The sequence below is a fragment of the Anomaloglossus baeobatrachus genome, chromosome 4, assembly GCF_048569485.1.
Source record: "Anomaloglossus baeobatrachus isolate aAnoBae1 chromosome 4, aAnoBae1.hap1, whole genome shotgun sequence".
NCBI classification, from domain to species: domain Eukaryota; kingdom Metazoa; phylum Chordata; class Amphibia; order Anura; family Aromobatidae; genus Anomaloglossus; species Anomaloglossus baeobatrachus.
The window spans coordinates 87645907-87658811 of record NC_134356.1 but is presented as its reverse complement, the minus strand read 5'-3'; the positions used below and the strand labels follow the sequence as shown (position 1 = coordinate 87658811).

The 12905-nt window shown below is 49.9% G+C and overlaps 1 protein-coding gene across 1 annotated transcript in view; it reads right to left on the bottom strand.

Moving 5' to 3' along the window:
- The window catches only part of CXCL14 (C-X-C motif chemokine ligand 14), an 85841-nt gene that overhangs the window by 23150 nt on the left and 49786 nt on the right, over positions 1–12905 (bottom strand). Inside the window, exon 3 of the mRNA XM_075344455.1 lies at positions 12491–12601. Coding sequence (XP_075200570.1) covers positions 12491–12601 — 111 coding nt within the window. The remainder of the gene's footprint in view (positions 1–12490; positions 12602–12905) is intronic.

The window sequence follows — 12905 nt, the reverse complement described above, 5'->3', positions numbered from 1 at the left end:
GGAGAGACCCAGCAAGGGGGAGGGGTGAGTGGTCAGTTGGGAAGCTGGCAGGAAGTAGTGAGTAGTCTAGTGGAGGAAGTGAAGGAGAGTGAAGTGAAGTAGAGGAGTTGTGAGGAGAAAAGAGTGGAAAGTACAGAAACTGACCTGAAGAACCACCTGAGTGCTGTAAAAGGAGTGAGGGACTGTGGAGTACGGAACCAGAACTCCAGGAACAACGGGAGGCCTGTGGAAGTCTGGAACCAAGGCTCACAGTACTCAGCACAAGGCGGGGTGCAGACCCTAGGACAGTGGGACACTTTATAGTCAGCTGTTAACTCTGCCGGGCAAAAAAATCTCCAGGGTCCATCGCCAACCAAACAAGCATGAAGCACAAGCAGCAAAGAGGGGACTGAGGACTGAACCCCTTAAATAGTCCAGGCTGCCTGCATTAGGGCCAAGCCTAAAGAAAAGGGACTTCCAAGTAGTTCCAGGCCACGGGAGTCCAACCACAACGAGTTTGCATGGAGGTCAGCCAACCCAGGTCACAGCTGGCACGGAGAACCCGTAGGTTCAAGTACCACCATAAAGTAAAGGCATGTGGAAACTGCAACACTGGTGTGGACTGTGTTCTTGAGCACCCTGTGCACCCAGACAGACAGTTCCCCACTACTATCCTCATCATTCACTGCCGGGGCCTGTCCCTGCTTGCGGAGGGCTCCAAACATCCAGGCTGCATCACTCCACCAGCCCCAGCAGAAACCTGCAGCGGCGGCCCCAAATAACCTGGCCGCACACCGCAAGTGGTGTAGTCAAGAACTCTTTTATTATTTTATTTTATTTTTCCCCTTTTCTTTTATTTTTCCCCTTTTCTTTTATTTTTCCCCTTTTGTTTTATTTTTCATTCCCCTTTCTTTTCTGAGGGGCGGCATTCAAGGGCCACGGTACCGGGCCGCGACCACAACTGACCCCACTGCGCACCACAAACCTGGGACCGAGTACCCCACAGCCCTGTGGCGTCACACAAATAATTCTTTGAGGTAAAACATTTTTTAAAAACAACCAGGAAAATATTTTACATCACAAAAAGAATCAGCTATGATCCAGTGCTGTTATATCTGTATACTCTCTTAAGCGGGCTTTACACGCTACGATATATCTAACGAGATATCGGCGGGGTCACGTCGCAAGTGACGCACACCCGGCATCGTTAGTGATATCGTAGCGTGTGACAGCTATGAACGAGCAGAAATACTTTCCTTCTTGTTCATCGTTGACACGTCGCTCATTTTCTAAAAATCGCACGTCCTGTTGTTCATCATACCCGAAGCAGCACACATCGCTCCGTGTGACACCCCGGGAATGATGAACTGCAGCTTACCTGCGTCCCGCCGGCAATGCTGAAGGAAGGAGGTGGGCGGGATGTTTACGTCCCGCTCATCTCCGCCCGTCCGCTTCTATTGGGCGGCCACTGTGTGACGTCGCTGTGATGCCGAACGTCCCTCCCCATTCAGGAAGTGGATGTTCACCGCCCACAGTGAGGTCGTTTGAAAGGTAAGTTCGTGTGACGGGGGTTACAGCATTGTGCGACACAGGCAACTAATTGCCCGTGTCACACAAACGATGGGGGCGGGTGCGATCGCAAATGCGATTGCACGATTAATTGTAACATGTAAAGCAGGCTTTACTTTCTCCCCTGCCCAGGAGATGTTGTATGACCAGATCATGCCCCTGTATAGTCACATACGGACATTACACAGTACATAGGAGGCACATTATATGACATCATCTCAGGATTTTTTAAAAAACACATTCAATTGTGGAACTTATTATTATTCCAAGATCTTTTGTTTAAAATCAACTTTATTTATGGGACAACCCCTTTAGGAAAAATAGTAATGTAAGAGCGACCAGCTCGGAGTATTGCATCACTGCTTTAGAGGACTGTCAGCCCATCTAACACTACAGAAATCTACTTTAACTAAACTCACCCACATTGCATTTGTCCTCCAATAAATGTGCAAAAATACATAGTTTTATCACTTGTAGAATATACTCTCTTCATCTGACAAGGTATATGTATATACCTATATATATATATATATATATATATCTATATATATATTGTGAGGTAGCGTGGTCGGCTGCGCAGCAGAAGACACGGGATCCAGGCATCAAGGGTCACAGCACACGGTTTATTATCCAAACAAAAGTCCACAACAGTACACATGTGCCTCTCCGGCAGAGAACTCAGGGAGTTGTGTTCACTCCCTCACACCCGGCACACCCGCCCTTGTTCCTTTTTCCTTTTAACCCTTCCTTCAGCCTGTAGGGAAACAGCATTAACCCTGGAGTGGAGTTGCTTTCTATCATGGAGTGAGCACAACCGGGGCGAGACATACCGGCCGTCATAGATAACCCCGGTCACAGTCTCACATACCCCCCCCCTCAGTTCAAGCGTGCAGGGTTGAACTCCCGCCATCAAACACGGGCCGCGGGACAAGGCATCGGCGTTGCCCTGCAACCTACCGGCCCGGTGTTCAACCGTAAACCGGAAGTTCTGCAGAGAAAGGAACCACCGGGTAACCCGGGCATTCCGTTCCTTGGCGGACCTCATCCATACCAGTGGAGAGTGATCCGTCACCAAGCGAAACCGTCGTCCCAGCAGGTAATAGCGTAGGGACTCCAAGGCCCACTTGATCGCCAGGCACTCCTTCTCCACTACGCTATAATTCCGCTCGGGAGGGGTGAGCTTCCTACTTAAGAAGGTGACGGGGTGTTCCTCCCCCTGAACTACCTGAGACAGCACTGCCCCCAGGCCGACCTCCGAGGCGTCAGTCTGTACTATGAACTCCTTCTGGAAATCAGGGTTTACAAGAACGGGCTGTCCGCACAGGACCCCCTTCAGGGCCCGGAAGGAGTCCTCGGCCTGCGGAGTCCAGCGCACCATGACGGACTTCTTGCCTTTGAGAAGGTCCGTCAAGGGGGCTGATAGTCCCGCAAAATCTTTTACAAACCTCCTGTAGTACCCCACGATACCCAGGAAGGCCCTAACCTGCTTCGTGGTCAGGGGTCTAGGCCACTTCTGGATCGCCTCAACCTTGTTAATTTGGGGCTTAATCACTCCTTGGCCTATCACGTAGCCCAAGTAGCGGGCTTCCGTGAGTCCCAACGCACATTTCTTGGGATTGGCTGTCAATCCGGCTGTTTGAAGCGCGTCTACCACCGCTTGTACCTGTTCCAAGTGGGTCTGCCACTCGGAGCTGTAAATAATGATGTCATCAAGGTACGCTGATGCATACGCCTGGTGGGGTTCCAGCACCAAGTCCATCAACCTCTGGAACGTGGCCGGAGCGCCATGTAACCCAAAAGGCAAGACAACATAGTGGAAGAGACCCTCCGGCGTAACAAAAGCGGTTTTCTCCTTGGCGGACTCCGTCAGTGGCACCTGCCAGTACCCCTTGGTCAGGTCGAGCGTGGTAAAATATCACGCCTGTCCCAGCCTATCAATCAGCTCATCCACCCGGGGCATGGGGTAGAGATCGAACTTGGATATTTCGTTCAATCTCCTAAAGTCATTGCAGAACCTTAAGGAGCCATCGGGTTTTGGTATTAGGACAATGGGACTAGCCCATTCACTCCGGGATTTTTCGATGACCCCCAGGCGTAGCATTGTCTTCACTTCGTCTGATATGGCTTGTCTTCGAGCCTCCGGCACGCGGTATGACTTCAGGCGTACCTTCAGGTGGGGCTCGGTGACAATATCATGTCATATCAGACTGGTCCTACCAGGCAGCTCGGAGAAGACATCGGGGTTCTGTTGAACCAGCCGTCTGGCCTCTCGCCTCTGTTGCTTGGTGAGGGCTTCTCCAATCCTTACTTCCGGTTCGTCCTCTCCGGAAGTCGCTGGAGCCGGGTTTGAACGACCCGAAGAGGAGGGAGATGGGGAAAAAACAACCATCAGGCTTTCCCGTTCCTGCCAAGGTTTTAATAGGTTGACATGGTATATTTGTTCAGGTTTCCGCCTACCGGGCTGCAATACTTTATAGTTGACCACCCCGACTCTTTCCTTTATCTCGTAGGGGCCTTGCCACTGAGCCAGGAATTTACTCTCCGCCGTGGGGATCAATACCAACACCCGATCCCCGGGGTTAAAGGTCCGCACGGTGGCTTGTCTATTGTAGCGGCCGCTTTGCGCGGCCTGAGCCTCCTGTAAATGCTCCTTCACAATTGGCATGACCGCGCTTATGCGGTTCTGCATTCCTAAAATGTGTTCAATCACACTTTTATGGGGGGTGGGCTCTTGCGCCCATGTTTCCTTTGCCAGGTCCAACAATCCCCGGGGATGTCGCCCGTATAACAATTCAAAAGGCGAAAACCCCGTGGATGCCTGTGGCACCTCTCGTATGGCAAACATCAAATAGGGAAGCATCATATCCCAGTCTTTCCCGTCTTTGGAAATCACCCTTTTTAGCATGGTTTTCAGGGTTTTATTGAATCGTTCCACTAAACCATCCGTCTGAGGATGATACACAGACGTACGCAACTGCTTGATCTGGAGTAGCCGGCATAGCTCTTTGGTCACTTTAGAAATGAATGGGGTCCCCTGATCCGTAAGGATCTCCTTGGGCAACCCCACCCGGCAGAACACAGCAAACAACTCCCGAGCTATAAGCCTCGCCGCAGTATGTCTGAGAGGTATCGCCTCTGGATACCGGGTGGCATAGTCAACGATCACTAGGATGTGTTGGTGCCCTCGAGCAGACTTTACGAGGGGCCCCACCAGATCCATCCCTATCCGTTCAAAAGGGACTTCTATAATGGGTAACGGTACCAACGGACTGCGAAAGTGGGTCAGGGGTGCGGTAAGCTGACACTCCGGGCAGGTTTCGCAGAACCGTTTTACCTCCCCAAAGACCCCGGGCCAATAGAACCTTTGCAATATTTGCTCCTGCGTTTTCTTGACCCCTAGGTGGCCACTCATCAGGTGTTTATGAGCCAAGTCGAGGACCCGCCGGCGATACGGCTGGGGCACCACCAACTGCTCTACCCCCACGCCCCGTATTTCATCTACCCGGTAGAGCAAATCCTGCTTAAGAGCGAAATGGGGGTACCTTACCTGGGCACCGGGCAGCTGTGCCACCCCGTCAACTACTGTCACCCGACTCCGGGCATGTATTAATGTAGGGTCCTGGAGTTGGGCTGTCCCAAACGTATACGGGGACGCCTCCAACTCCGGGATGGGCTCGACCGTCTCAGCCTCTCCTGCCAATACCTCTAGGGGCGACCTATCGGGTTCACATTCTGTCCCTATCAAGGGGACCCCTACGGCAGGCGTCCCGGATTCAGGATTGTAGGGCTCAGGTCCCGGACTGACCAATATCTGAGGGGACTTAGGAGGTCCCTTCCATAAAGTCCAAAAATAGGGCAGATCCCTTCCTAGGATCACGTCATAGGGAAGAGTGTTAATAAGTCCCACCTCATGTTGCACCTGACCGCAAGGTGCTGTGATGGTGACAATCCCCGTGGGATAGTCTCGGCGGTCCCCATGTATGCAAACCACCCCCACGGTACGTCCTGTGGCCTTTACTTTAGCCCTCAAGGTTGATCGCACAAGGGTCACTAAGCTTCCGGAATCCAACAATCCTGTAACCGGACATCCATTCACCTGTATTTGGCACAAGTGGGGCTCAGTCTCTGGGGAGACCAGGTCAGCGGTACACACCACCTGAGCATACATTGAACCCCGCCGGGTAACCCCACAATCCATGGGCTCCGTGGTGAGTGGACACTGGGCTTCCATATGTCCCACCCGCTGGCACCGCCAACATCTAATAGGGAAGGAAACCCCCTTGACGAGTTGTCGTTTAGGGTACAGAACCTTCCGGACCTCAGGGACGGCGGGCGTGGCCTCAGACGGGACGGTAGCGGAATCCTGCACCGGTGTCAGCGGTGGGTCCTTGACCCTAGGCTTGGAGGGGCCGGACCGACGGGCGGTACGCAAAGTCTCAGTGTCCCGTATCAAGTCCTGCGTAGCCACATGCCGCTCTACCAGGGACACTAATTGGTCCAGGGTACTCGGGTCGCCCTGTCCTACCCACCGTTGAATGGTGACAGGTAAAGTGCGCACAAAACGATCAACTACTACCCTTTCCACCATTTGCGCCGGGCTCAGAGTGTCAGGCTGCAACCACTTCTTTACGAGATGCAACAAGTCATAGGCCTGGGAGCGTACGGGTTTGGCTTCCTCATAGAACCACTGATTTACCTGCTGAGCCCGTACATAGGTATTCACCCCCAACCGAGCAAGTATTTCGGCTTTCAAAGTCGCATATTCTATGGCGTCCTCGATACAGAGGTCCAGGTACGCTTTTTGGGGCTCCCCCTTCAGATAGGGCGACAATACCTCAGCCCACTGGGGGGTCGGCAGCTTTTCCCGCTCGGCCACCCGCTCAAACACCGCCAGGAACGCTTCCACATCATCCCCCGGGGTCATCTTTTGCAACGCTTGTCTCACCGCTTTCCGGACGCTGCCGTCGTCACCCGGTCCCGGGGTTGTTGCTGCCGGTCCGGCACGGATCGACTTGGCCAGGAGAACCATCTGTTCTTGGTGCCTTTGTTCCTGCAATGTCAAAGATTGCTGCTGATGATCCAACGACCGGAGCAGGTGTGCATTGATCTGTTGCTGCTGCTTTAGTATTTCTTCCATGGCGTCGCCGGGTTTGGGCTGTAGTATAGCCGCTTGAATCCAGGACGTGTGCTACCGGGTCACCAGAAATGGAAGCTACACCTCACCGGGCTGGCATGCCCGCCGATTCTCCACCATATGTGAGGTAGCGTGGTCGGCTGCGCAGCAGAAGACACGGGATCCAGGCATCAAGGGTCACAGCACACGGTTTATTATCCAAACAAAAGTCCACAACAGTACAAATGTGCCTCTCCGGCAGAGAACTCAGGGAGTTGTGTTCACTCCCTCACACCCGGCACACCCGCCCTTGTTCCTGTTTCCTTTTAACCCTTCCTTCAGCCTGTAGGGAAACAGCATTAACCCTGGAGTGGAGTTGCTTTCTATCATGGAGTGAGCACAACCGGGGCGAGACATACCGGCCGTCATAGATAACCCCGGTCACAGTCTCACAATATATATATATATATATATATATATATATATATATATAGGTATATACGTATATATGCACACATTAATAATTTCCGTTTGGCAGGAAAAACGCAGCATAAAGTATGCACATTTTTGCCACATTATTTACATTTGTTTTTGATTATTTTTCCCCACTCATTATTACGGGTAAAATCTGCAGCAAAAACACTGAAAGAATTGAAATGCTGGTCATTTAAATCTGTACCAAATCTGCAAGGAGAAGCTAAGCAACGTGTGCGCAAGACTTAAGGATTCTCAGTCACTTTGCTGTATCAGGAAACCCTTAGGTTATGTGCACACAGTGTGTTTTTATGCATTTTTGGTGCAGTTTTGTCACAAATCTGTATACCTACCCTTATACCAACAAAGTTAATGAAAAGTCTGAAGTGCTGTGAGCACATTGCTTCTTTTTTTCCTTGTAGATTTGGTGCAGAAAACAATCTGCAGCACGTCAGTTCTAGGTGCGTTTTTGTTTGCGTTTTTTAGCCCTTCTACCAATTGTAAAACACATGGAAAAAACGCACCAAAATTGCGGCAAAAATATACTACGTCTTTGGTGTGTTTTTTTGCCAGAAGATGCAAATTTGGTGCAGAAACTTTCCTTTTGTGCTTTACTTTAGTCATAGCGATCACTGCTGTGTCTCCGACTGATGTTACAGCTGGGACCCGCCTCTCATTGCCCGAAGCGGTGTCCGCGCCACTCCCGGCAGTTTAACCACCTGAATGCTGCGATCAATGCAATTACATTCAGAAGGCAGAGAGAGGAATCGCTTACCTCTCCCTGGCGATCGGGTCCCCGTAATGCGACCACAGTGACCTGATCGTTGCCATAGTAACACTGGGTCGTCACCATGAGAACCCCATGTAAAAGAGCTATGGAGAGCCTCACATACCATGCTGTATGCACGGTGTGTGAGGCGAAGTGCTGCAATATAATCCCCTGTAGTGATAAAGCATTGCAGGGGATTATAGAAACGCTGAAATTAAACGAAGAAACAATTGCTGCTTCTTTTTTCAACAACAAAGTTTGCAAGGAACAAAGAACCGGCGTGTGCACGGCAAGTCAGGATTCTCATAGACTTTTCTGGGATGCTCTTTCCTTGCTTTTATTGATTATTATGGATGATCGAATATCTCAAATATTCGGCTTCGCGAATATCCGACAAATAGGTCGCCGCTATGCAAATATTCGATGTGTGGCGCCCTGGCCTAGCCAGGTCGTCACAGATAACAAACAAGCACCCCACCCCCACTAGACAGTGACACCAGCCAAAACACAAAACCCTTGTTGCCTCCCTCCAGGGTCTGATGTCCACACCAGGTGGGGTGGAGCTAAGCAGTTGGCCCCACCCATCAAGGAGTTCACAGGCCTGGAGGCGGGAAAAGTGTCAGTTGAAGTCAGGAGTTTAGTCCAGGAGGTGGAAGTGAGAGGAGTGATCACTTGGGTGTCTGGGTTTGTGGTCCAGGCACTGACAGCAAGGTTGGCAGACGGTGGTGGCCGTCTGCAGGAGTGGTGGAGCAACGCGGAACCCTAGGACCGTGGACAGGCGACGGCCCGCCAGTACTGACTGGGGAGCGAATGAAGCCAGCACACACAGGCAGGGCCATCGGACCCCAACCAGGCTTCGAGCCGCCGACAATAGTCAGATCCGATTGTGACCGGAACCCCAGGGGTTTCATAAGAGCAAAAGTCCCGATTGAAAGCAACCGCCCACACCGTGAAGGTATACAGCTACCGCCTAAGGCTAGAGACCCAAGGGCCTCGTCTGCGGGCAAACGGGCTCCTCCGGTACCCATACGCCGGGGAGCGGACTACCGTTGGGGATCCATAGTAGTCAAATGAGAACATCAAGGTGCAGGGAAAGACAGCCGCCATCATCTGTCCGGGGAGAGACACTGCAGCCGGCTGCGGGACCCGTCCATCCAGCCTTTTGGTTTACCGAGGACTTTGTACCTTTCTTGCTGAGTGAGTACACCCGTGCCATCCGGCACCGCGCCGTGCTGTCCCTGCAACCCTGAACCTCACCAACCCTGCCTCCCCGTCACATCATCGGGCCCCGGGACCACCGACCCCTACCCACGGAGGGGGAAAACAACATCCCAGCTACTCTCTACCATCGCTCCTGGGATCCTCGTCACCAGCAGCGGTGGTGCCCATCTTCACCACGACCCGTGGGTGGCGTCACGGACTAAATCCCCCAAACCAACCACCCCTTTCACTCATGGGCGAGGAGCGCCGCTCGAGTCCCCGGATCCGGCCCACTGCTCGAGCCACCGAGCAGCTGCAGCAGCGCCGGACCCGAGCGTTAGCGAGCGCAGCGCAGTGGCGTCCTCCCCGCCCGCAACAGATGCGCAATGTAAGTCTATGGGAAGCCAAAATAGTTCCGAATAGTTGTTATTCGAGTTTCCCATAAACTTACATTGCGCATCGAATATTCGCGAATAGTCGAATAGCTGCGACCTATTCGGTAAATATTCGCGAAGCCGAATATTTGAGGTATTCGATCATCTCTATTAATTATAACAAGAGAGGGAAAACAAAAAAAAAACGCAAAAAAAAGCCACGTGGGCACATAGCATTGGGCCACGTGCATATGTTGAGTATTTGGTGAGTCTTTTACCTCAGTATTTGTAGTCAAAACCAGGAATGGGTAAGAAATACAGAAGTGGTGCCCGTGTTTCTATTCTTCTTTTCCTCTGGCCCCCTTCACACGTCTGTCAAATACGTGCGTGATTTTCACGGACATGTCAAAGGTGCGTTTTCCCCTCCGTGTGCCGTGTTTATGGCACTACGTGAGTTCTCCGTGTATTATCTGTGATAACACACGGAGATCGGGAACTTTCTGCTCACCTGTCCCTGGCGTCGCTGTCCGTGGTGCTGATCTTCGGTCTCCAGCCCTGCCGACCCCCCCGCTGCTGCTGCTGCCGGCCGCAGCGAAGTGAATATGCAATGAGCATAATGAGCAGCAGTCGGCAGCAAGTGACAGCAGCGGCAGAGACAGCAGGGCTGGAGAAAGTGAGTAAAGATTTTTTGTTCCCTCTGACACATGGCGCGAGTCACACGGGACCGCATCCACACTACATCCGTGTGGTACGGGTGCGGGCCATGTGACACCCGTGCTGCTGGAGAAAAACGGACATGCATCCGTGTGGAAAACACGGACACACGTCTGTTCCACACGGAGGCACGGGCCAATGGCTACACACGTGCGTGCACATAAACCCATTGATTTTAATGGGTTTGCATGTGCCCGTGTGTCTGTTACATGCGGGCACGGACCTAGCACGTTCCGGAGACACGTGCGTGTGAAGGGGGCCTCTGACTGTTTTGCCTACATATACTGAGGTAAAAAAAGCTCAAGTGCACAACGTGTGCATGTGGCCTTAAGGTTTTGTGACAAAACTAGCAGAAAAAAAGTGACAAAACCACAATGTGTGCACAGGCCCTAAGTGTCAATGTAGAAGCAAAAAGGCCACGTGCACACATTGAGTATGTGGTAAGTTTTTTACCTCAGTATTTGTAACCTAAACCAGGAGTGGAGCAGTAAGAGGAAAAGTAGAATAGAAACACGGGCACCACTTCTACATGTTTTACCCACTCCTAGTTTTGGCTACAAATATTGAGGTAAAAAACTCACCAACTACTGAACGTGTGCACAGGGCCTAAACCACAGTTATTACTTGTGTTTATAGTTTGTCTGTTCTCACTTCTGAAGAATGAACTGGACATGAAACAGTTAAACATTTAGTCAAACTAGAGTTATTCTCCCAAAAGGTATACACAAAAATACTCTACTGTTCTGTGCAACCGGAGGCCATAATTGTTCTCACAAGATGTTTTTAATAAGTCTTGCATTCCTTGGATAAGAATGTAATAAAAAGAATAATGCTAAAAATTCTAAACTTTAAAAACAGTTTTTCTACTTCTCAATATTCTCTACGCCCTATATAAAGTATACTGTATGAAGTAAATTGTATAGTATGTGGTAGTAGAATGTTTTATTTTTAGATTTATGTTATAGGCTCACATAGAGAATTAGGCCTCTCATTCATTGTTATGTGATCCGAAGCTAGAGATGTTTGAGATTAGGATTGTCACGATTCCTCTGTGCAGAGCATCTTGCATAGTAGGAGATGTTCTGCTGTGTTTTCCTGGGCTTCTGGCTGGCAGGTTGAATTCCATGCTGGTTCTGGGAGGTGCTGATTGCTCGGGTGTTCCATCTTCTGTGTAATCACTCGGCTTCTTTACTGAGTATGCTCACCCAGAACCTTGTCAGTCGTAAATTCTGGTTCTATTTTTGTGCTGTTGGCCTGTGTTCCTGCCTGTGTTCTGATCTTTGTTTCCTGACACCAGACTGTTGCTTGACTCCTCTCTGCCCACTCCCTGTTCCTGTTGTGACCTCCTGCCTTTTGACCTCAGACCATTACCTTATCACGTCTCAGTTTTCTCCCTGAATACCTTCCCAGAATTCTGACCCTCGGACTGTGACCTGACTACACCTCTGTGTACTCCCTGTGTCCATACATGTCTTCCTGTTACCAGACCCTGGATTTCCTGACTACTCTTTATACTACCCATAAGTAGTGACTAGCATCACAATGATTTTGCTCAATTGCATTGACATTATCTCCTCATGAAAAATATTAGGTCAAGCTTTAAAAAAATTGTGTAGAGCTAAACTTTTCCCTAGAGTTAAAATGCAATCATACAATAGAAAAAAAAAACCAAAAGCTCACAACTTAAAGGGAACCTGTCAAGTGGAAAAATGCAATTAACCTACAGATATGGGGTTAATCTGCATGTTAATAACATTTTGAACCTGCCTGGTGCTTGGACATTAAACCTTGCTGCTGGCAAGAAATGAACTTTAATCCTCCCGGCAGCGTTCTGGTTTCAGTCATGGGGACAGTGCTGGCGCAGGTTCAGTCTCCACTCTGGGTATGGGGAGCTGCATTATGGATCTAATCTCTGCCATAGTAACCCAGGGTTGTCACCATGACCACCCCGGGTTACTGAGCTTAGGATCGCCTCACACACCATGCTGTATGCATGGTGTGTGGGGCAAAGTGGTGGGAGATAATCCCCTGTAGTGATAAAGCATTGCAGAGGATTGTAGAAATGCAGAAAAAAACGCAGAAACAATTGACATGCTGGAAAAATAATGCAGCCTGGGTGCAGCAATTCACGATTCTCATAGACTTTTCTGGGATGCTTTTCCCTTGCTTTTATTGATTAAAATAAGCAAGGAAACATGCTAAAAAAAAAAAAATGCCATGTGGGTACATAGCCCAAGAATTTGTAACAATGGTGCTGATTTGTATTAGTAGTAGCACTAGTGATGATCGTACACGTACCTGTTCTTTTCCCTGTATATTGTGTACCACTTGAGGAACTTCTTTGTACTGTGCAGTTTGGGGTGTAAGCAGTATTGTTGTCCTCTGAGCCGAGATACATGCATGGTTACACTAAAACATAAAGATGAGATAAGTAAGAATATGCTTTATAGTGGAAACCACAAAAATGGAATAACAATTGCACAGTACAGAAATGAGAAACATTTTGAAAAACCGATATGTTTTCTTGCTCGTAGGCATTTCTTGTATGGACATTTGTGCCCAGCAAGTTTTACAGTACAGCAGAGAAATGATCGTACTTTGCAAGTTCATCTTCAGGTCTGCCTATTCTATAATAAGTTAGTATTAGTTATGGTGTGGTTAAGTGAAAACATGCAATCTTGGTACAACCCATTAAAGTAAATCTGTCTGCAGG